The 22,996-nt window shown below is 45.8% G+C and overlaps 1 protein-coding gene across 1 annotated transcript; it reads left to right on the plus strand.

The window, feature by feature from the left end:
* Positions 1 to 3,153: 3,153 nt before the first annotated feature.
* Positions 3,154 to 12,512, plus strand: LOC148151316 (heme-binding protein 2-like). The gene is made up of 5 exons (XM_087983240.1): positions 3,154 to 3,283; positions 3,369 to 3,631; positions 6,301 to 6,430; positions 8,941 to 9,115; positions 10,884 to 12,512. Exons 2-5 carry the CDS (start codon positions 3,500 to 3,502, stop codon positions 11,056 to 11,058), a joined length of 612 nt encoding a protein of 203 aa, XP_087839366.1. The 5' UTR covers positions 3,154 to 3,283; positions 3,369 to 3,499; the 3' UTR covers positions 11,059 to 12,512.
* Positions 12,513 to 22,996: the final 10,484 nt, after the last annotated feature.

Below are 22,996 nucleotides of genomic sequence, written 5' to 3' on the forward strand. Positions count from 1 at the left end.
AGTGACGACCGACTTGACACTGACATCTTCTACAAACCCACCGACTCCCACAGCTACCTGGATTACACCTCTTCCCACCCTACCTCTTGCAAAAATGCCATCCCGTATTCCCAATTCCTCCGCCTCCGCCGTATCTGCTCCCAGGAGGAGCGGTTCCACCATAGAACACACCAGATGGCCTCCTTCTTTAGAGACCGCAATTTCCCTTCCCACGTGGTTAAAGATGCCCTCCAACGCATCTCATCCACATCCCGCACCTCCGCCCTCAGACCCAACCCCTCCAACCGCAACAAGGACAGAACGCCCCTGGTGCTCACCTTCCACCCTACCAACCTTCGCATAAACCAAATCATCCGCCGACATTTCCGCCACCTCCAAACAGACCCCACCACCAGGGATATATTTCCCTCCCCACCCCTCTCCGCCTTCGGCAAAGACCGTTCCCTCCGTGACTACCTGGTCAGGTCCACGCCCCCCTACGACCCACCCTCCCATCCTGGCACTTTCCCCTGCCACCGCAGGAACTGTAAAACCTGCGCCCACACCTCCTCCCTCACCTCCATCCAAGGCCCCAAAGGAGCTTTCCACATCCATCAAAGTTTTACCTGCACATCCACTAATATCATCTATTGTATCCGTTGCTCCCGATGCGGTCTCCTCTACATTGGGGAGACTGGACGCCTCCTAGCAGAGCGCTTTAGGGAACATCTCCGAGACACCCGCACCAATCAACCACATCGCCCAGTGGCTCAACATTTCAACTCCCCCTCCCACTCTGCCGAGGATATGGAGGTGCTGGGCCTCCTCCACCGCCGCTCCCTCACCACCAGACGCCTGGAGGAAGAACGCCTCATCTTCCGCCTCGGAACACTTCAACCCCAGGGCATCAATGTGGATTTTAACAGTTTCCTCATTTCCCCTTCCCCCACCTCATCCTAGCTTCTAACCTCCAGAAACTCGATCCCCTGACCTGTCCGGACTTGTCCGACCTGCCCAGCTCCTTTTCCACCTATCCACTCCACCCTCTCCTCCCTGACCTATCACCTTCATCTCCTTCCCCACTGACCTATTGTACTCTATGCCACTCTCTCCCACCCCCACCCTAATTAAGGCCAGTGTGCCAAAAGCCTTCTTCACTCCCCCATCTACTTGGGGTGTAGGTCTCCACGTTCAGGGAACTGTGCACCAGAACTCCAAGGTCTCTCTGTTCCACTACACTCCTTAAGGCCCTACCATTCACCAAGAAACTCCTGCTTTGATTTGTCGTTCCAAAATGCAAGACCTCACGCTTGTTATATTAAACTCCATTTGCTATTTCTCGGCCCACTTCCCCAGCTGATCAAAGTCCTGCTGCATTTTCTGAAAGCCTTCCTCTCTGTCCATAATACCACCTACTTCAATGTTATCTGCAAACTTACTAATCATGCCTTGCCCATTCTCATCCAAATCATCGCTCTCAATAACAAACAGTAATGGGCCCAACACCGACCCCTGAGGGACTCCACCAGTCACAGGCCTCCTGCATAACAAGCATCCTTCCACTCTTACCCTCTGCTTCCTACCATCAAGCCAATTGAGTATCCAATTTGCCAGCTCTCTCTGGATTCCATGCGATCTAACCTTCTAGAGCAGCCTACCATGTGGAACCGTATCAAAGGCCTTATTGAAGTCCATGTGGACTACATTTACCACTCTGTCCTTGTCAACTCTCCTGGTCACTTCATCAAAGAACTCTAACAAGAACTGAAACATGATCTCCCATGCACAAAGCCATGCTGACTACACTTAATCAAACTCTGTCTTTCCAAAAGCATGTATAACTTCTCTCTTAGAATTTTTTCAAGTAACTTACCTCCCACAGAGGTTAGGCTTACTGGTCAATAGTTTCCATGTTTTTCTTTGCTGTCTTTTTTGAATAAGGGCACACCATTTGCTACCTTCCAGCCTTCCCGAACCTCACCCGTGGCTAACGATGATGTAAAAATATGAGCCGGGGTCCCTGCAATTTCTTCTCTCCTCTGTGGTAGCGTTCTTGGGTATATCTGGCCAGGACCAGAGATTTATCCACCTTCATATATTCTAATACATCCAGCAATCCTCGACTCTGATATGGATTGTCTTCAAGGTATCACTATTAACTTCCCCAAGTTCTCACGTCACCATGTCTTTCTCCACAGTAAACACTGAGGAGAAATATTCATTGAGGACCTCGCCTATCTCCTGCAGTTCTACACATATGTGAGTGGTTGGTTCAGTCTGGGGAAAGTCAGATCAGGATGGGGTGTAGTCACATGGTGGGTTGTTCATTGGATCAGAAGGGCTAGTCTGGTGATGACAGGGTTAATCACCTGGTCAATGGTATAATTGGGTGATGCTGGACAACCAGATCCACACAGAATGGTTGAATAGTGGGTTGTAGTACTGTTGTGTAGCCAGGGAATTTGGTGACATCGAAGGTGGGGGCACTGTGGGAATCAAGTGGGTGAACTGTATAGTTAACCTGGAATTAGAAATGTTTTTATTATCCATGAATTATTTCTTGGGCAAACTCAGTGAGTCGGCACAGTGGTTAGCACTGCAGCCTCACAGAGTCAGGGATGCGGGTTTGATTCCTGCCTCGGGCGACTGTCTGTGTGGAGTTTGCACATTCACACCGTGTCTGCGTGGGTTTCCTCTAGGTGCTCTGGTTTCCTCTCACAATCCAAAGGCGTGCAGGTTCAGTAAATTGGCCATGCTCAATTGCCCATAGTGTTAGGTGCATTTGTCAGGGGTAAATATAGTCAAGGTTAGAGTGGTGCTGGAAAAGCACAACAGGTCAGGCAGCATCTGAGGAACAGGAAAATCAATGTTTCAGATAAAAGCCCTTCATCTGGAATCATTCCTGAAGGGCTTTTGCCCAAAACGTTGATTTTCCTGCTCCTCAGATGCTGCCTGACCTGTTGTGCTTTTCCAGCACCACTCTAATCTTGACTCTGATCTCCAGCATCTACAGTCCTCTCTTTTGCTGAGGGGTAAATATAGAGTGGGGGAATGGATTTGGGTGAGTTAATCTTCTGAGGGTCAATGTGGACTTGTGGGGCTGAAGGGCCTGTTTTCATACTGTAGGAATCTAATCAGATCTCTCCAATTCTCCACATCGAATTCAGGGTGAGAGACCCACCCGAAGACTTTAGGACACAAGATTGGATCAGGATTTCTGAGGGACACTGATTCATATCTTTTGGTGTATCCAGCCTCTGACTATCCACAGAAAGGACGAACTGGACCCATGATCCATCACAAGGTTGTAATAAAATAATATTTCCATATTTAGTCAGCTGTAGTGTTTCTGTATCTGTTTCCTTATCATGTGACATTCATGCCTGCAGCCAAGCCATATTCAAAACCATCACCCCAAAACAGTATAAAGCGATCCATAGTCTCTACTCAAACATCAGATCGACCTGAAGGTGCTGAGAGTCAGTCAGTGCGTTCAAGACCGATTTGAGCAGACACCAAGATGCTGAGACTCTTCTTAACTGTGTCTGTCCTCTTCGGGTATCTGGTTGCTGCGCAGGACGACGTACAAGAAGTGGACAATTTCTGTAAAGAATTGGACTGTCCTGAACCACAGGCTGCCATCTTGGAGAATGTAAGTACGATTCAAAGTTTATTGCATTCTGTCATTTTTGTACCAGTATAAATTATTTAATGACTGTTTTCAGATCGAAAGCCTGTAACCAATTGCCCACAACCACTCTACCCCTCAACTCTGAAAATTGACTGCACTGATATTCATCCTTAGGACAACAGATTGGGCACATAATCTCCAGAGTTTTCAAGACTGCGAGGTCTACTCATTGACATTTTAAAAACACTTAAATGACCAGCTAAGGTAGATGTAGAAAGGGTGTTTCTGTTGGCTTGGAGTCTCGGGAATTGGAGAACACAGTCTCAGAATAAGGGATCCAGCCATTTCGGACTGAGATGAGAATCGCTTGACGAAGAGGGCAGTGAAGTTTGGAAACCTTTACCCCTGGGAGCTTGGCCATTGATTATGTTTAAGACATCAATCAATAGATTTCTAAATAATATCAAGGGAGATAGGGATAGCATTGGAAAGCAGCGATGAGCCTGTTGTGGAATCTCCAGCTTCACTCAGATGATCATCAATCTTTAGACTATTTAGTTGTCGATGATCAACTGGTGAGAATATTCAAGGCTGGGGTAGATAAATCTTTGGGCTCAAAACACATCAGGAGGTATCATAACAAGGTGAGAAACTGGAAGATCAAGTGTAGTCAAAGATCAGCCAAAATCTTACTGCCTTGTTCCTGTTTCTAATATCAGACATTCTTTTGAAATTGGTTATTTTTTGTCTAAATTTCTCAACCAGAAACGAGGACCAAATTCAAGGCCATTGAAATTTTCTTGATCTTGTGTACATCTGCAGTAACTGAGTGTGGAAGATTTTCAATAACATTCCATACATTTTATACCAAAGACCCAAGGGAGAAAATGGCCCATTGTGCAAAAAATGACCAAGATGAAAGAGTTGCATGGAAAACAAAATGAATTAAGAAGTGTTGAGACCAAGATCCCAACAACATCTCCCAATTCCCTTTAAAACTCAAAGCTTAAATGACACCTTAATGCTCCATCCAGACACCTGGGACAGTCCTCTGAACAAAGTTCTTTTTCAGAGACACTTTACACTCATAGAGATGTACAGCACGGAAACAGACCCTTTGGTCAAACTCATCCATGTCAACCAGTTATCCTAAACTAATCTAGTCCCATTTGCCAGTCCTTGGCCCATATCCCTCTAAACTTGTAGGTGGCTCAGTGGCTAGCATGGCTGCCTCACAGCACCAGGGACCCGGGTTCAATTCCAGCCTCGAGCGACTGTCTGTGTGGAGTTTGCACATTCTCCCTGTGTCTGTGTGGGTTTCCTCTGGGTGCTCTGGTTTCCTCCCACAATCCAAAGATGTGCAAGTCAGGTGAATTGGCCAAGCTGAATTGCCCATCGGGTTAGGTGCATTAGATAGAGTAGGGGAATGGGTCCGGGTGGGTTAGTCTTTGGAGGATCGGTGTGGACTTGTTGGGCCGAAGGGCCTATTTCCATACTGTAGAGATTCTAATTCTAAACCTTCCCTATTTCCATTCCCATCCAGATGCCTTTTAAAAGCTATAATTGTGCCGGCCTCCTCCATTCCTGTGGCAGCTCATTTTATACACCTACCACCTTCTGTGTGGAAAGGTTGCCCGTTAGGTCCCTTTACATCTTTCTCCTCTCACACTAAACCTATGCCCTCTATTTCTGGACTCCCCTACCCCAGGGAAAAGAGTTTGTCTACTTATCATATCCATGCCCCTCATGATTTTACAAACATCTATAAGGTCACCCCTAAGCCTCTGGTGCTCCAGGGACAACAGCCCCAGCAGAGTCAGCCTCTCCCTATTGCTCAAATCCTCCGCCCCTGGCAACATCTTTGTAAATCTTTTTGGAACGCGTTCAAATTTCACAACATTCTTCCGTTAGGAAAGAGACCAGAATTGCACGCAATATTCCAAATGTGTCTGAGCCAATGTCCTCTATAGCCTCAACATGACCTCCCAACTCCTATACTCAATGTTCTGACCAATAAACGAAAGCATAGCAAACTCCTTTTTCACTATTCTATCTACCCGCGACTTTACTTTCAAGGAGCTATGAACCTACACTCCAAGGTTTTTTTTCAGCAACACTCACTAGGACCGTACTATTAAGTATATAAATCCTGCTGTGATTTGTTTAATCAAAAGGTAGTGCCTCACATTTATCTAAATTAACTCCATCTGCCATGCCTCAGCCCATTGGCTCATTTGGTCAGGATCATGTTGTACTCCAAGGTAACTTCACTGCCCACTACACCTCCAATTTTGTTGTCATCTGCAAACTTACCAAGTACACCTACTTGTTCACATCCAAATCATTTATGTAAGTGACAAAAAGTAGAGGACCCAGCACCGATCCTTGTGGCACTCCACTGGTCACAGGCCTCCAGTCTGAAAGGCAACCCTCCACCACCACCCTCTGTCTTCTACCTTTGAGCCAGTTCTGTATCCAAATGGCTAGTTCTCCCTGAATTCCGTGAGATCTAACCTTGCTAACCAGTCTTCCATGAGGAACCTTGTCAAATGCCTTACTGAAGTTCATATAGATCATGGCCACCACTCTGCCCTCATCAATCTTGTTACTTCTTCAAAAAACTCAATCAAGTTCGTGAGACACGATTTCCCACACATCATATGTTAATAAATGTTATTTTCTTGTTTTAGGGTTATGAAGAAGCAGAATTTAAGCCTGTCCCCTGGGTTGAAACAGAAATAGACGGAATGGATATCAGTAATGCGGTGGAGGCCGGCCTCAAAAGATTTTTTGAATATTCACAGTTCCACAATGATGCAGGTAATTTTCCTGTTCCTTCACTGTAACACTGGAATTGAAAACAACCCTTTAATATTTGACCTGGCTTATTTGAAACTTTCTGTCTGTAGATACACACTGACCAAAGGATTCCAGCTTGCTGATCTTAGTGGTCGTTCCAGGATTCTGTCCATTGTGCCCTCCATTACTAACCTATTGGAATCTGTGGAAGCTGTCCATATATGGGTACAGTGGGAAACCAAGCACACTTTCTCATTCCAATCATGATCTCTGATTTGTCTTTGGACATGGCGACCTTATCCAGCCCAGAGCTAGGTGGGGTAAAGTAAGGTTTTCTAATCTCAGGGACAAAAGTCAAGGCAAGAGGGCAGAGGGGTGACCTGGAAAAAGGTAAGCCAAGTGACATAGGAAGAGACAGAGAGTTTCGTGGGAATAGTGTATCGGTGAGTAAGGTCAATGGAAAGATTATCAGTAAATAAATTGAATGTACAAAGCATTTGTAATACTTCAAGTAAACTGGTTACATAAATAGATAAAAGGAAAATAGATCCAGTACCCAGAGATATTCTTACAAAGTCACCAATGTTTGGAAATAAATATTCCAGGATAGAAACATTTCAAGAAGACCAACAGAATAGAAAAGGTTCTGAAAAATGGAACTGTGAGGTCTAATTTTCCAAATCTCTCCAGACGCGAAAATACAGTAATGGAGTTATTGCCATATAGCACAGAAACATTCCCTTTAGTCCAACTCATCCATGCTGATCGTGTTTCCCAAAGTAAACTAGTTCCAGTTGCCCGTGTTTGGACCATATTCCTTGAAATCTTTCCTATTCATCAACTTGCCCAAATGTCTTTTAAATGTTGTAACTGTACCTGCATCTACCACTGCCTCTGGCAGTTTATTCCACATAAGAAACATCATTGACCCTCAGGTTCCTTTTAAATGTTTCTCCTCTCACATTATAACTGATGCCCTCTATTTTTGAACTCACACACCCCAGAGTTATTTGTTATTTGTCTTATCTATGCCCCTCATGATCTTGTAAGACTCTATAAAGTTACCACACAACCCCTGCCACACCAGTGAAAAAGGTCCCAGCCTATCCTGCCTCTCCTGATAACTCAAAGCCTCCAGACCCAGTAACATCCTGGCAAACCTTTTCTCAACCTTCTCCAATGTAATAGTATCTCTCCTTGTGCAGTGCAACAAAGACTGTATACATTATTCCAAAACTGACTTCACCAGTATCCTGTACAGTCACAACATGACGTCCCAATTCCTTTCCTCAATGATCTAGGTAATGAAAGCAAGAGGTTTTTGAGGGTAAAAGGGAATCAGTACCAATAGAATGCTTAAAGTTCTAAAATGTTTTGATAAGGTTGTTCATAAAATACTAATTTGACAGTAAGTATTGGAGGTAAAATATCGGCAAGAAAGAGTATTGGTTAATGAAGGAAAAAAGGAAGTAGAAATGAAAGTAGCATTTTCATGATGGCAAGCATAATTACTGGATGCTCTGGATATAAGTGCTGAGGCCCCAGATGTTAGAAGAAGGTGATCCCATTACAAGATCCAAGTTGCTGATGACACTTGAGAGGGTGAATTCTGAGAAACTGTCTGTCTTGGCTGGAGAATCTGGAGATGCAGGCCTGGATTTTTATCTGAAAATGGACAGTGAGAGTTGTCTCCCCTGCGCTTGGAGGAAATGACAAGGAAGACACTCAGAAGTCAGCTGTGGGCTGCTGCCAGGCCATGAACCTGGGAAAAAGTTTGGAGGCAGCCTTTTCATCCCAGTTCCAATAAAAACAGAAAAACCCTACAGTCTTTGTCCCAAACCCATTCCGTCATCCCCACACCAACCTTCCATCCTTCCACAAACAAACCTTACAGTTTCTTGTATGCCCAGGTCAATGTATGCCCCTCAAACTCCATAGACCCTCAAGTCCCCAATGCTAGGGAGCACCACTGCCTATTTACCCACGGTACACTGTACAGAAGCAATGAACCGCATATCGACAGCAGGATTTATGAAAATTTTTTTAGAAGTTTATTCTTTCATAACTTTCCACTACGTTAAAATAAATCTCTTTTTATGGCGGGATATAAATGTTGGCAATCATCAAAACCCATTGCAGCTTTAACTGCAGAAACCACAAACACTTAAACTCTTAACCTCGATTAAATAAATATTGTGAAGGTGACAATAGTACTCACAGTCACAGCTGTCAATCAGGTGGAGAAGTCAATGTTTCAGGTGTAACCCTTCTTCAGTCCTGATGCTGTCTGGCTTGCTGTGCTCTTTCAGCCTCCTGCTTGTTCATCTTGGATTCCTGCATTTGCTGTTTTTTTTGTCTCTAACTAGAGCTGTCAATCAAGCAGGGCTACAGGTATTTCAAGAGAATGATAGATGTGTAGGGTGTTAACCAGTCCATCATGCCTCCCCCATTTGTAACTTTTAAATCACGACAGGCAATGCCCCTAATTATCACCTTGTCAAACACTGCAACTGTGTTCCCTTTGTCTGCAGAAACAATTGTTCCTCTCGAGGCCCCTTGGGGAATCATTGGATACATAAAAGATGGCAAAATACAAGATAACTTCAAAGTGTTTGTTATATTAACTCCTCAAGTCACAAGTGCACCTCAGCCAAAAGATCCATTAGTTCAAATCGGAGCAAAAATTCATGATTGGTTCTATATCAGGTGAGTATGATGTGTAACAAAATGACTTAAAATGCTTTTTTTGTGTCTCCTGAAGCAAAGGGTTGATATTGTGACAGTGTCTCTACTGGTAGTCCATGTTCAGTGAACATTTTAAGTAATTCTTCTACAACCCTTCTCGTTGTGATATTGTGTAATGGGACTGCCTCAGGAAATCTAGTCAATGTATCCATTATTGTTAATAAGTACTTATTCTCACTTTTTGTTTGAGGTAGGTGACTTACATAATCAATCAAGACTCTTGTGAAAGATTCCTCATATGCTGGAATAGGTATTAAAGGTACAGGTTTTATTACTGCCTGCGGTTTCCTATTAGCTGACATGTATGACATGCCTGGCAAAATTCAACTCCATCTTTGTGTAGTCCAGGCCAGTAAAAATCTTTGTATTTTAGCCTGTGTTTTCCTCATTCCGATATGACCTCCAAGTGCTAGCTCATGTGCCACTCCAACACCTCCTAAATTCTACTGGCAAAACAATCTGATGAACATCTGCCCATTTCTCATCTGCTTGAATGTGTGATCGTCTCCATTTCCTCATTAAGGCATCATTTTTCAGGTAATATTGCACAGGGATACATTCACTCTCCTTCCATGTATATGCCTTTTGATACAACTGCTTTAAATTCTCACCTTTCTGCTGTAACTCAATAAGCTTCGCAGATCGAAAGATACTTGCATTTTTAACAATTGGCTCCTGCTCTGTCCCACTTATCTGATCAAAAACAGTCTTGGATAATGCCTCCTTATCTGTGCCTTTTGATCTCTCCTGCTTCAGCTTGTGACTCTGTGATCTCATTAAGACACAATCTGGGAAGATTCCTGGATAAACATCCTGCATTGCTTCAGTTGCCTGCACCTCCACTGGCTTTTCAACTAGAGTAGAGCTGATATCGATGTATCAGCTCGATCATTTGCAATGATAAGTTGTATTCCTGGAGCTGAGAGTTTGACCTGTACTCCTACCACAAATTCTCCACTCTTCTCCAGACACTCAAGCCTCACTTTACATAGCTGAACACTTTTTGTCTCACCATCATTAGGCATCTGGATGGGTATATTAATAGGAAGGGTTCAGAGGGATATGGGCCAACTCCTGACAAATGGGATCAGATTAAGTTAGGATATCTGGTTGGCATGGACAAGTTGGACCAAAGGCTGTTTTCATGCTGTCCATCTCTATGACTGTGTAGTTTTCTTGATTTATATCATCTGTTTGCAAAAGCTAAACTTTTGCCATCAGTTTTTTTTGCCTGGATTATTTGAGAAGTTTAATTTTCTCACTGTGTTGATCTCTATGAGTATTGTACCAAAGTCTTTTACATTAAGTGCGTCACTTCTTTTACCCACGTGACTCAAAATCAGGTCAGACTGTGATTAATGGGCTGCTCACATCAGGTGCAGATGCTGATTAACACAAACCTTTTACTGAGTCGACACACGTCACAAAACCTTCACTTCCTACTTCGGAGAACATGGCAATACCTCCCCATTCAACTGAGCCCGTTTATCTGAAGGTGGGCTTCTCTTCTTTCTGTCATTCTCACAAATATCTCACTTGGTGGTGTTTGGAAGAATACTTTCACTCTCTTTGATCAGAGCCCCACCCAAACTACATCATTTCCCTGTGATATCTGATGTTCTATTCTATTACAGTTATTTCAAGTGGGAGCTGAATAGCCTGCTGTTGTTCTTCTTTTCAATGGCCTTATGCTCCAAAGTAAACTGACATTTACTTCACTCTGTTGCAGGGCTTTTGATGAAAAAGATGGCAGTAATCTTAGCAGCCAAGCATACGGAGATCGTGTGCTTCAATTGAAGAAGGACTTGGAAGCTGACAGCAAATCCTTTGAGAGCAGTTTCTTTTACATCGGTTGGTTTAACAAACGTGGGCTAATGGAAGTTGCCTTTCAAAAGAAAAGTTAAAACTTTTCTAAACATTTCAGACATCAAACAGTGAGCTGTGCTTAATACTATTCTATGTTTCTAAGCTTTTTTGATCTCCCATCTGGTACACATTGGATTTCACTCTGTGCATGGGCCAGTATTTGCAGTATCGAACAGTTCCCCCAATCTCCTCTCCTCAGAGCCCTATGGTCCTCTTCATAAACACTGCCCTTCACCAGCAGTGAGAAAGTTTTGTCTCCAACTCACAGTGCCTCATTTTGGCATGAGCTTACTTCAGCTCTGTTCACTTCAACAGTCAGGTTTTTTTTGCCTTTTCTGATTCTGTTGGACATTCAGTTTTCAAATGTTTTTGGTCAATTACTTTCTGAAGCTCCTCTTGCATGTATTCAATTCAAAGTGTCAACACATAATCCTGGGTAGGTAGTTCTTTAGTTCTTCGCTCTCACTAGGAACTGCAGTCCTGTCATTTCCCAGTTAAAAGAAATTGCAGAGAGCACAAAGGGAAGGAAGTGATGGTAAATATTTATAAAACAATGGCTTGGCTTCAAATGGAGGACTGGATTCATTTCTGATACCTGGATCTTAGGGAGAGGGGAAAGACTTTAGTGACTCCTCTGGTGATTTGATCTTAAAGTCTCACACACACATCGGATTAATCCCAATTGTTCACAGGTAGTAGACTCTGCGCTAACAGGGATTCATCTATTTACTAATTTCCCTTTTCTATAAAGTTGCTTTAAATAAATTAGTTACAAACTGAGGTCAAGAAGTTTCTGGTGATAGGATAAGTTCCAAAATGTTCTCTCTTCACACAGCAATGGATTATATTTGCTTACTCCAGTCATGCTCATCAGAATGTTTAAAGTTGATAACAGAACAGTGTATTGTTGCAGAGCACAAAGTACTGAAGTAATTACGTGTGAAATCATGACACTTTTCAGATGTGAGATTGGAGTTGGGTTCTCTACCTCTCTATTAGTTTCAGATCGAAATATTTACTTACAAGGGAATGCTTAAATTGTAACGATGCAGAGGATTTTTTAGCCCAGCTTGCAAATTTCAATCTATGTGTGCCTTCTGTACAGTGAAATTACAATTGGACAAATATGACTGGATCAACCATAGATGGTGCCCAGTCAGAGGGCAACATATTCACTGGAGGCACCTGCCAATGGGGCATTGAATCTGTTTGAGACTCCAATATGAAGCACTTTAAAATTGGTCCAAATCATTATCCAGAGACTGGAGATGAAATACAATTCTGACTTCCTCAAAAGTATCTTCGCATATTGAGCACAGACAAACTGAATCTGTGATTCTGAAAAGGTTTTATTCCTGTTTAAAATGACACATTCACAGGTTTCTTTTATGGAGTAAATAAGCCTTTATTTTCTCGCCTTTGCTTATCTGATATTTTTCTAACTGCTGGGAATGTATACTCACTGTGAAATAAAGGGTGATGCATGACAACACTTTGTTTGTGGGTGTGGACGTTGACTATAAGGCTGGCCACAGTGTTAATTTGGGGAAGGCCCATGCATACATACTCACAAGGTAGGAGTAGTGCAGGCCAATCAGATCCTTGAGTCGGATCCATCAGTTAATCAAATCATGCAGCGGATGGATCGTCACCATCTGGTGGAAGATCCAGTTACTGTCTTTGCTGTATAACAAAACAGTGAAGCAATAAGGAAAACAAGGCAATAAGGAAAACAAAACAATACCAACTTTGCCACACCATAGATGCCCAATCCCTCAATACCTCCAGTCCCCACCAGGATGGTTTGACAGCTCTTGGCTTTGTCCTAGACTAGAGGCCTGCACACTCCCTATCCACCACCACACTCCTCTGCCTGGCTGAATCTGTTCTCTCACTGAACAATTTCTCCTTTAATTCACCTCACTTCGGCCAAGTCAAAGGAGTGGCGATGGACACCTGCATGAGCCCCAGTTCTGCCTGTCTCTTTATGGAGTATGTGGAACAATCCTTGTTCCAGTCCTACACAGATACCCTCCCACAATTCTTTACTTCGACAACTGTTTGGGCGCTGCCTTTTGCTCCCATCCGGACCTTGAAGAAAATTGTGTATTTTGTCTCCAACTTCCACCCTTCTATAACTTTCACACTGTCCATTTCCAACACTTCCATTCCTTACCTTGACCTCTCCATCCCCATTTTGGTGAATAAACTGTCCACTGCCATCCACTGCAAAGCCACTGACTCCCATAGCTACCTTCACTGTAATTTGTCACATCCCACATCCTGCAAGAACTCCCATCATCCCTCTCCCAGTTCCTTCACCGATATCGTATCTGTTGGATGATGCCACCTTCCAAAGCAGCGCTGCTGACATGGCTTCCTTCTTCCATAACTATGGTTTCCTGCCACTGTGGTTGACAGGGCCCTCAGCCACATCTGACCATGACCTGTGGTTCTGCCCTTTCCCCTCCCATCGCTCATAACAGCATGATCTCGTCTCCCTTGCCCTCACTTTTCATCTCACCAGCCACACTGCATTCAAAGGGCCATTCTACAACATTTCAGACAATACCAGCAGAAAGGCACCACCAAACACATCTTCCCCTCACTCCCACTGTCTGCATTTCACAGGGATCATTCCCTCCAGGACATCCTAGCCCATTCCTCAATTACCAACACCCCTCTCCTTTCCAGGGAACCTTCCCAGGTAACTGTAGAAGGTGCAATACCTGCCCCTTCCCCTCCTCCCTGCTCACCATCCAAGGGCCTAAATACTCTTTCCAGCTGAAGCGGCATTTCAGTACTCCAGAAAAGGCCTCACCAAGTCTCATACAACTTCAAAATGACTTCCCAATTCCGAGACTCAAAGGTCTGAGCAATGAAGGCAAGTGTGCCAAACACCTTCTTAACCATCCTATCCATAAATCATGCAAAGTTCAAAGAATATGCACCTGAACCCTTAGGTCTCTGTTCTACAAAGTTACCTTAGGCCCGACTTTTAATTGTTTCAGTCCTGCCCTTGTTTGTTTTACTAAAAGTGTAATACATCGCATTAAACCAAACTAAACTGCAACTGCTACTCTTCAGCCCATTGACCCAATTGATCAAGATCTGTGACAATAATACATCAAAGTCGAGCAGTGTGGTGCTGGAAAAGCACAGCAGGTCAGGCAGCATCCAAGGAGCAGGAGAATTGACGTTTCAGACATAAGCTCTTCATCAGGAATGAGGGAGGTGAGGTCATGGTTGAGGGGGCAGTAGGAGGACGTGTCCATGAGTTGGCACTTGGCTTCAGCGATGTGCCAAACTACCACTGCGCCCCCACCTTGTCTGCTGGTTTGATGGTGAGGTTGGGATTGGAGCGGAGGAAGTGGAGGGCTGCGTGTTGCGAGTGTGAGAGGTTGGAATGGGTGAGGGGGGTGGACAGTTTGCGGCAGTCAATGTCCTGGCAGCAGTTGGAAATGCAGAGTTCAAGGGCGGGTAACAGACCAGCATGGGGTGTCCAGGTGGATGGGGTCCTCGGAGGGTGGGCAGGAGTCTTGGTGGAAAAACTGAGCCCGGAGGCGGAGGAAGAAATCTTTGATGTCACATCGCGTGTCAAACCCATTGATCCGGGAGTGTGGGGGAATGAAGTTGAGGCCTTTGCTGAGGCCTGAATGTTCATCCTCAGGGAGGGGGAAATCGGGGGAATGGTAAATACATGGCAGGGCTGGGAGCTACAACCTGGTGTGGGGCTGGAGCTGGGAGTGGGGGGTGGAGACATTAACTGGAGTGGGTGTGGTTATGGGATCGTGGGTGACATCATCAACAGAAGTGACCCTCATCCTTGGGGTCAGGGGGAAGTGATGCCCTTAGTGTCATCCACGGGGACAGAAATGATGTAATGTATGACATAGGCAATGTCATTGTTGGTGTTCTGGTGAGTGACATCGGTGGGGGCAGAAGTGGCTGCTGTGGAGGCAACTACGAGGCAGAAGTGACGTGCCAGGTGGGCCGTGCATTGGTTTCGGAGGCAGTGGATCTTGCAACGGTCGAATAAAGCTCCTCCCGGGGTGGCTCGAATTCACAGCCCCAGCATTGCTTGCGACACTATACTAACATATAAGTTCCCTGCACTCACCTATTGTGCCAGCAGAACCTTCATCAAGCTCATTGCTAATGAAGCGCTTATGCCTGAAACCTCGACTCTCCTGCTCCTCGGATGCTGCCTGACCCGCTGTGCTTTTCCAGCGCCCACACTCTCCGACTCTGATCTCCAGCATCTGCAGTCCTCACTTTCTCCAATTATAAATCAAACCAAGCTCACCAAGTCAGCTAAAAACCTAAAAACTGAGGATGCTGGAAATCAAGAACAAAACCAAACATTGCTGGAAAACCTCTGGCACCATCTGTTGGGAGAAAGTAGAGTTAACATTTTGGAACCAGCGACTATTCTTCAGAACTGACGGCAGCCTGGAAAAGGTTGGTATTCATGTTAAAGAAAGGATGGCAATTCCATTGGAGAGTAGTGTGGGTATGTGGGAAGGTGTTGGGAGTGGAGGAGGAGTAGACCAAAGTGTCTCAAAGTGAACAGTGCCAGTGGAACGCTGACAAGGGAAGGGAAGGGAAGGGAGGGGAGGGGAGGGGAGGGGAGGGGAGGGGGGGCCACATGTACGGCGGTGGCATCCCGCTGAGGGAGAGAAAATGGCGGCTAATGATTCTATGGATATGGATCCTGGTTGGATTGTGGTGAGGACAAGAGGGACCCTATCACTGTTGTGGGAGGGAAGAGAGAGTGTGAGGGCCAAAATGTGGCAGGTTGGTCGGACACGGCTGAGGACTCTGTCAACCGTGATGGTGGAGAATCGTCGGTTGAGGAAGATGGTGCAGGTTCTGAGCACCCATTTGTCAAAATTGACATAATCAGAACAGATACGACAGAGATGGAGGAACTGGGAGAATGGAATTGAGTCTTTACAGGAAGCAAGGTGTGAGGATGGTTAGTCATGGTAACTGTGGGCATTGGTGGGTTTGTGGTGGATATTGGTGGCCAGAATTGGAAACAGAGATATCGAGGAGGGGAAGGGGGGAGTCAGGAATAGACCAGGGAAGATGAGAGCAGGGTAAAAGTTGAAATTGCAACAAATAAACTTTTCCAATTCAAACTGAGAGAGGGAAGCAGCGCTGATGATGTCATCAATGAACACGAGAAAGAGTTGTGTGTGGGTGTCAGAGCAGGACTGGAACAAAGAATTTCCCATGTACACCACAAAGAGACAGACCTAACTAAGACTAATGTGGGTGCTCACGGACCCCCTGTTTGACCTGAATAAAGTGAGACGAGTTAAAGGGATGAGTTGTTCAGGGTGAGAACAGGCTTGGCCAGGCAGAGGAGGTTAGTGGTGGATGGGGATGATTCAGGCCATTTTCTCAGGAGGTGGAGAGCCTTGAGACCATCCTGATCGGGGATGGACGTGTAAAGGGATCACAGGTCCACGCTGAAGACGAGGTGGCTGGTGCCCACAAACTGGAAATTCTGAAACTGATGCAAGGCATCAGAAGAATCGGGGATGTAATTGGGAAGGGACCGGACAAGGTGGGAAGAAATCAGATCGAGGTTGGAAGAGATGTGTCAGAGGAGCAGGAGCAGGCAGTAAAATAGGTCTGCCTGGATGGTTGTGTTTGTGGATTTTGGGAAGGAGGAAGAAGCAGGGTCGAGGGATGATGAGCTTGGAGACACAGGGTGGAGATCACCAGGTGAAATGAGATCAGTGACCGTGATGGACACAATGGCCTGGCATTCAATGGTTAGATCATGGTCCTGGAAGAGGTAGGAGGAGGCATCTGAGAGTTGGCGCTCAGTCTCTGAGATGCAGAGATCAGTACGCCAGGCAACAACAGTACCACCCTTGTTGGCAGGCTTGATCAGAAAGTCAGGGTTAGAACTGGGAACCACAGAGGGCAGTCATTTCAGAGGGAGATAAGTTGAAATGGGAAGGGACACAGAGAAATTGAGGTCACCAATGTCACATTGACAGTTCTCAATGAACAGGGCTGGCACAGTGACTCAGGGGTGAGCTGCGTTCCAGTGCCAGGGACCTGGGTTCAATTCCACTCTTGTGTTCCTTAATGCCTGAAAGGAAAAGAAAAGGTTTCTTGTTAGAATGTCCGGTGAGCCGGAGGAGGAAGAGGAAAATGGGGGCTGTACAACTCTGAGCCAGCTTGAGGCACTGCTGATGGAGACAGAGTTCAGAGGGTGCAAAAGATGACGCTTTACCGCAGTTTCAGAATTTCCAGCTTGCAGGCACCAGCCGCCTCCTCCTCAAACAAAAACAGAAATTGCTGGGAAAACTCGGCAGTTCTGGCAGCATCTGTGGAGAGAAAGCAGAATTAATGTTTCAGAGCTAGTGACCTTTCTTCAGAACTGATTGATGCTGGGAGAAGGTTGGAATACGTGCTGATGATGTCGTGGGAGGTGGGAGGAGGAGTAAATGAGAGGTGGAGATGGAGCCCAGAGAGAGAGAGAGCACAACAGTTGGACAGACACAGGAATGGGTAAAGCTCTGCCTGGCACAATGAATAGCAACCAATGGGAATTATTAAAACTAGAAATATCACAATCGATGCACATCAGACACAATCACCCCAGCCCTATACTCACACTGCAACATCCTCTGGCAAGTTCGCAAATGTGCAGTTTAGGTGGATAACAGCCATGTTATATAGCCCATGGTCTCCAGAGATGTGTGGGTTAGGTGAATTAGCTATGGGATATGTAGGATTACTGGGACAGGGTGTTGGGAGCAGGCGGGTCTGGGTGGGATGCTGTTTGAATGGCCAGTATGGATTCGATGGGCCAAATGGCCTGCTTCCACACTCGGGATTCTGTGGCTATACGATTCTACGAACTGGATAACAAGGGCACCGATGTCAGACTCTTACTTATTGAGTTAAATATTGATTTAAATTAAGATAGGGTCTCCCTTGTCCTACCTGGACTACACCTCCTCCCATCCTGCCCCCTGTAAAAACGCCATCCCATTCTCCCAATTCCTTCACCTCCGCCGCATCTGCTCCCAGGAGGACCAGTTCAAAATACGTACAACACAGATGGCCTCCTTCTTCAAGGACCGCAATTTCCCCCCCGACGTGGTCGACGGTGCCCTCCACCGCATCTCCTCCACTTCCCGCTCCTCCTCCCTTGAGCCCCGCCCCTCCAACCGCCACCAGGACAGAACCCCACTGGTCCTCACCTACCACCCCACCAATCTCCATGTACAGCGCATCATCCGCCGTCATTTCCGCTACCTCCAAACAGACCCCAGCACCAAGGATATATTTCCCTCCCCTCCCCTATCAGCATTCCGTAGAGACCACTCCCTCCGCGACTCCCTTGTCAGATCCACACCCCCCACCGACCCAACCTCCACTCCCGGCACCTTCCCTTGCAACCGCAGGAGGTGCAACACTTGCGCCCACACCTCCCCCCTCACTTCTCTCCAAGGCCCCAAAGGAAACTTCCATATCCGCCACAGATTCACCTGCACCTCCACCCACATCATCTACTGCATCCGCTGCAGCCGGTGTGGCCTCCTCTATATTGGGGAGACAGGCCGCCTACTTGCGGAGCGATTCAGAGAGCACCTCTGGGCCACCCGGACGAACCAACCCAACCACCCTGTAGCACAGCATTTCAACTCCCCCTCCCACTCCACCGAGGATATGCAGGTCATTGGACTCATCCACCGCCAAACCACAACAACGCGACGGTCGGAGGAGGAGCGTCTTATCTTCCGACTGGGAACCCTCCAACCACAGGGGATGAACTTGGACTTCACCAGTTTCTTCATCCCCCCTCCCCCCACCTTGTCTCAGCCGAATCCCTCCAGCCCGGCACCGCCTTCCTGACCTGCAGTCTTCTTCTTGACCTCTCCGCCTCCATCCTACTCTGACCTATCACCCTCACCTTGACCTCTTTCCACCTATCACATTTCCAAAGCCCTTCCTCCAAGTCCCTCCTCCCTACCTTTTATCTTCTCCTGCTGAACACTCTCTGCTCATTCCTGAAGAAGGGCCTGTGCCCGAAACGTCGAATCTCCTGTTCCCTGGATGCTGCCTGACCTGCTGTGCTGTTCCAGCAATAAAGTTTCTCCCTTGTCCTCACCTACCATTCCATTGGCATTGTCAACTCCCAGAGAAAATCCCTCATCTAGTTCACTAATGGTGAAGGAAACTGCCATCCTGACCTGGTCTGGAATATATGTGCCTCCAGATTCACATCAATGTAGGTGACACTTACCTGCTCTCTGGGCAATGAGAGATGGGTGACACGGTGGGTGGCACAGTGGTTAGCACTGCTGCCTCACAGCGCCAGAGACCCGGGTTCAATTCCCGCCTCAGGCGACTGACTGTGTGGAGTTTGCACATTCTCCCCGTGTCTGCGTGGGTTTCCTCCGGGTGCTCCGGTTTCCTCCCACAGTCCAAAGATGTGCAGGTCAGGTGAATTGGCCATGCTAAATTGCCTGTAGTGTTAGGTAAGGGGTAAATGTAGGGGTATTGGTAAGTTGCGCTTCGGCGGGTCAGTGTGGACTTGTTGGGCTGAAGGGCCTGTTTCCACACTGTAAGTAATCTAAAAAAAAATATTGGCCTAGCCAGTAACACCACGCCCTGTGAAGGAAATTAAAAATAAATTTATATACTTCCACCAGAATACCTTTAATCAGAACATACTTCTGTTGCACAAAGAATATCAAGAGCTCTACATATACATGACAACTTGGAAGGATTTTATTGTAAACAGCAAAAGAAAGACTCAATTCTTTTTATCAGCAATATCCTGCGCAGACACTCAACCTCAGTGAGGTACCATCCTCACCCTCATTCTATCATTTTGAATCTGATGAGGTACTCATGAGGACACCTTTTTTTTTTTCTTTTAGTCTATTTCCATGCACTCATCAGAAGGGATTCACCGTGACTCTCTCAGAGACACTCAGACCTGTTTGTGCACTGACATTCCTCTGACTTTGAATACTTTGAGCCTGTTAAAATAGACTTCCCTCCCCCACCAAAAATCTAAGCAACAGTGTTGCTGGCATGGGTCTTTTCGACTGAACTGAACCCCATTGTGGCCTCAGTTTACTTTAGAAATGCTCATAAAAACTCAACACCACCTGACTAAGCTAACCCATATAGAATAGGCCAAAAGGCAGCCAGCAGATAATAGTGGTCATAAGGTGTTTCTCACTCTGGGAGCAAGTACACAGGGCAGTGTCCCTACCCCTGAGCCATGTTCAAGTCTCACTTGCTCCAGAGGTATGTAATACTTTCTCTTAACAGGTTGAATTAGAAAATATATGCAGTGCTATTGCCGAGAGATCACAGTTACCCAATTGCACTTTTATGAAATGTTACAGTATACAGTAAAAGGCAGGACTCTTCAGAACATTAACGTACAGCGGGACCTTCAAGTAGAAATGCGCAGCCCCCTGGAAGTGGCAATGCCAATGGATAAGGTGGTAAAGAAGGCGTATTACGTGCCTTCACCTTATCCGGCATTGGGCAAAAAGTTAGCAAGTCACGTTGCTAACGTGTTAATTGGGCCACATTTGGAGCATTGTGTGCAGTTCTGATCGCCAAACTATAGGAAGGATTGTGGAGACATTGTAGACGGTGTGAAAGGGGTTCAACAGGATGTTACCTGGATTGGAGTTTCTAAGTTATAGGGAGTGGTTGGGGAAATGTGGACTGTTTTCGCCAAAGCATCAGAGACTGATAGAAATACAGATAATGATGTGAGTCATAGATAGAGTGGATAAACAGATCCTTCTTCCCAGAGTGAAAATCTCAAATACTAGAGGGCACATATTTAAGGTGAGAGGGGAAAAGGAGATGTGTGAGGCGATGCCTGGAATGTGCTGCCAAGGGAGGTGGTAGAAGCAGATATGAGAGCGCGATGATAACACTAGGATGCAGGCCATCATATCCAGGCAAACTCATCAGTTTGTCAAATACTTTGCCCCATGTGGTAGATTGTCACAAGATCTTTCCTCCCATTAGCTCCTTCCGTATCTGTTGTCCTATACTGTTACAGTGTCCTCTACTGTGAAGAGCAATGTGATGTAAATGATATGCAATTTCCACTGACCCATCCCAGTTCCCCAGTTGTGTCCTCCAAGGCTCCCACACTCAGGAGAAATATTTTCTCACCAACGGTCAAACCGAACTCTGATACTAAAATTGTCGAAGAGACAGTGGTAATGTTACTGGATGCCATCCAGAACCCCAGGCTTATGCTGAAGGGACATCAGTTTCAGTCACACCACAGCACATGGTGCCATTTGAATTCAGTAAAATCTGGAATAAAAAGCTGTTCCAATGCAACCAACAGGTCACTGTAGATTATTGTAAGAACATATCCAGTTCACAAATGTCCTTGAGGGAAGGAAATCTGTCACCCTTACCGACATGCGACTCCAGACCCACAGCAATGTCGCTGATTTTTAATCTCCCTCTGGGCAATGAAGGATGGGCAGTAAATGCTGGACCAGCAACGCCTCTTCCCCAGAACAAAAAAAATCCCTCCAAATATTCCAGTATCTACACCCTCACAAGGACCCACACACCTTTCCCAAAGTGTGGGTGATTATCACTTCACACAATACTTAACCTGTGACATCACCAGTGGTTTACAAAGCTTCAGCATGGCGACCCCCATTTGTACTCAATACCCCTAGTATTGAAGCTCAAAGTCCCCCATGCTTTCTTAATAGGTGCTGCCTCCTTCAGCGATCAATCTACCTCAGATCTCCCTGTTCCTGCATGGTCTTCAGAACTGTCCCATTCAGTCTACGATGATTCCCAACATCCCTTTTCCCAGAGTGCCTCACCTCACACTTCCCTGTCCTAAATTCCATCTGCCACATGTCTGCCCATTCTGTGAGGTTATTGATGACATTCCCGTAGCTGGGATTGCACTGAATGGTGGAGGGTTCTCAATGGCCTGAGTGACTGTCACCTGTTCATATTGTCCTGTTAGTCTACTCAGATCCAGATTGGCTTTGTCACGAGGAATGAGAATTAATGTTTGCATTCATAGTCTTGTTAAAGAACGTTTCATAATATATTTGATGAGTAACAATATAATGAACAAGTGCTTGCATTCTAGATTAGATTAGATTAGATTACATTACATTACATTACAGTGTGGAAACAGGCCCTTCGGCCCAACAAGTCCACACCGACCCACCGAAGCGTAACCCACCCATACCCCTACATTTACCCCTTACCTAACACTACGGGCAATTTAGCACAGCCAATTCACCTGACCTGCACATCTTTGGACTGTGGGAGGAAACCGGAGCACCCAGAGGAAACTGGAGCACCGAGAGGAAACTGGAGCATCCAGAGGAAACCAGAGCACCCAGAGGAAACCGGAGCACCCAGAGGAAACCATGAAGGACTTGAAACAGGAAAACAAACAGTTTGAACAGAGATTTAAAATCTTGGCTTTTATCAAATGCTTTTTAGAAAGATGTGGAATAATTCTTTTTCTGGCAATGTTCTGTTACATTTCCCACATTTCTGAATAGTGAGATGTGCTTAATCAAAACCCATTTCCTCTGCCCCACATTGTACTAACCTGGGGTTCTGTGGATAATTCTGGTCTCTGTACTGAGAGAATAACATACCCTTATCCTTACCTTACACTGGGGTCATTGAAACTGAGTGGCAGGAAAGGCAACCAGGACTCCCAGAAACTGCAGTCAGGCAAGGAAACCTCATGCAGGAGGCCCTGAACTGTGCAATACTGTCTGTTGTTTCGGGTTAGAATGTAGAATCTGAGTGAGAAGAGAATAAAGAATTGCTTTTTTTGTGTTTTTATTGTATCACGACCTCCATGTTCAAAGATGGCGGCAGAGAGGGCTTCCGAGTGCAGGGCTTGTACTCTCCATCAGTGTTCCTTTTCGAGTTTTTTTTCTCTTTTCCCTCTTCCTT

This window comes from Chiloscyllium plagiosum, unplaced genomic scaffold (assembly GCF_037043375.1).
Source record: "Chiloscyllium plagiosum isolate Xiang-an unplaced genomic scaffold, Cpla_swu_hap1 HiC_scaffold_3, whole genome shotgun sequence".
NCBI classification, from domain to species: Eukaryota; Metazoa; Chordata; class Chondrichthyes; order Orectolobiformes; family Hemiscylliidae; genus Chiloscyllium; species Chiloscyllium plagiosum.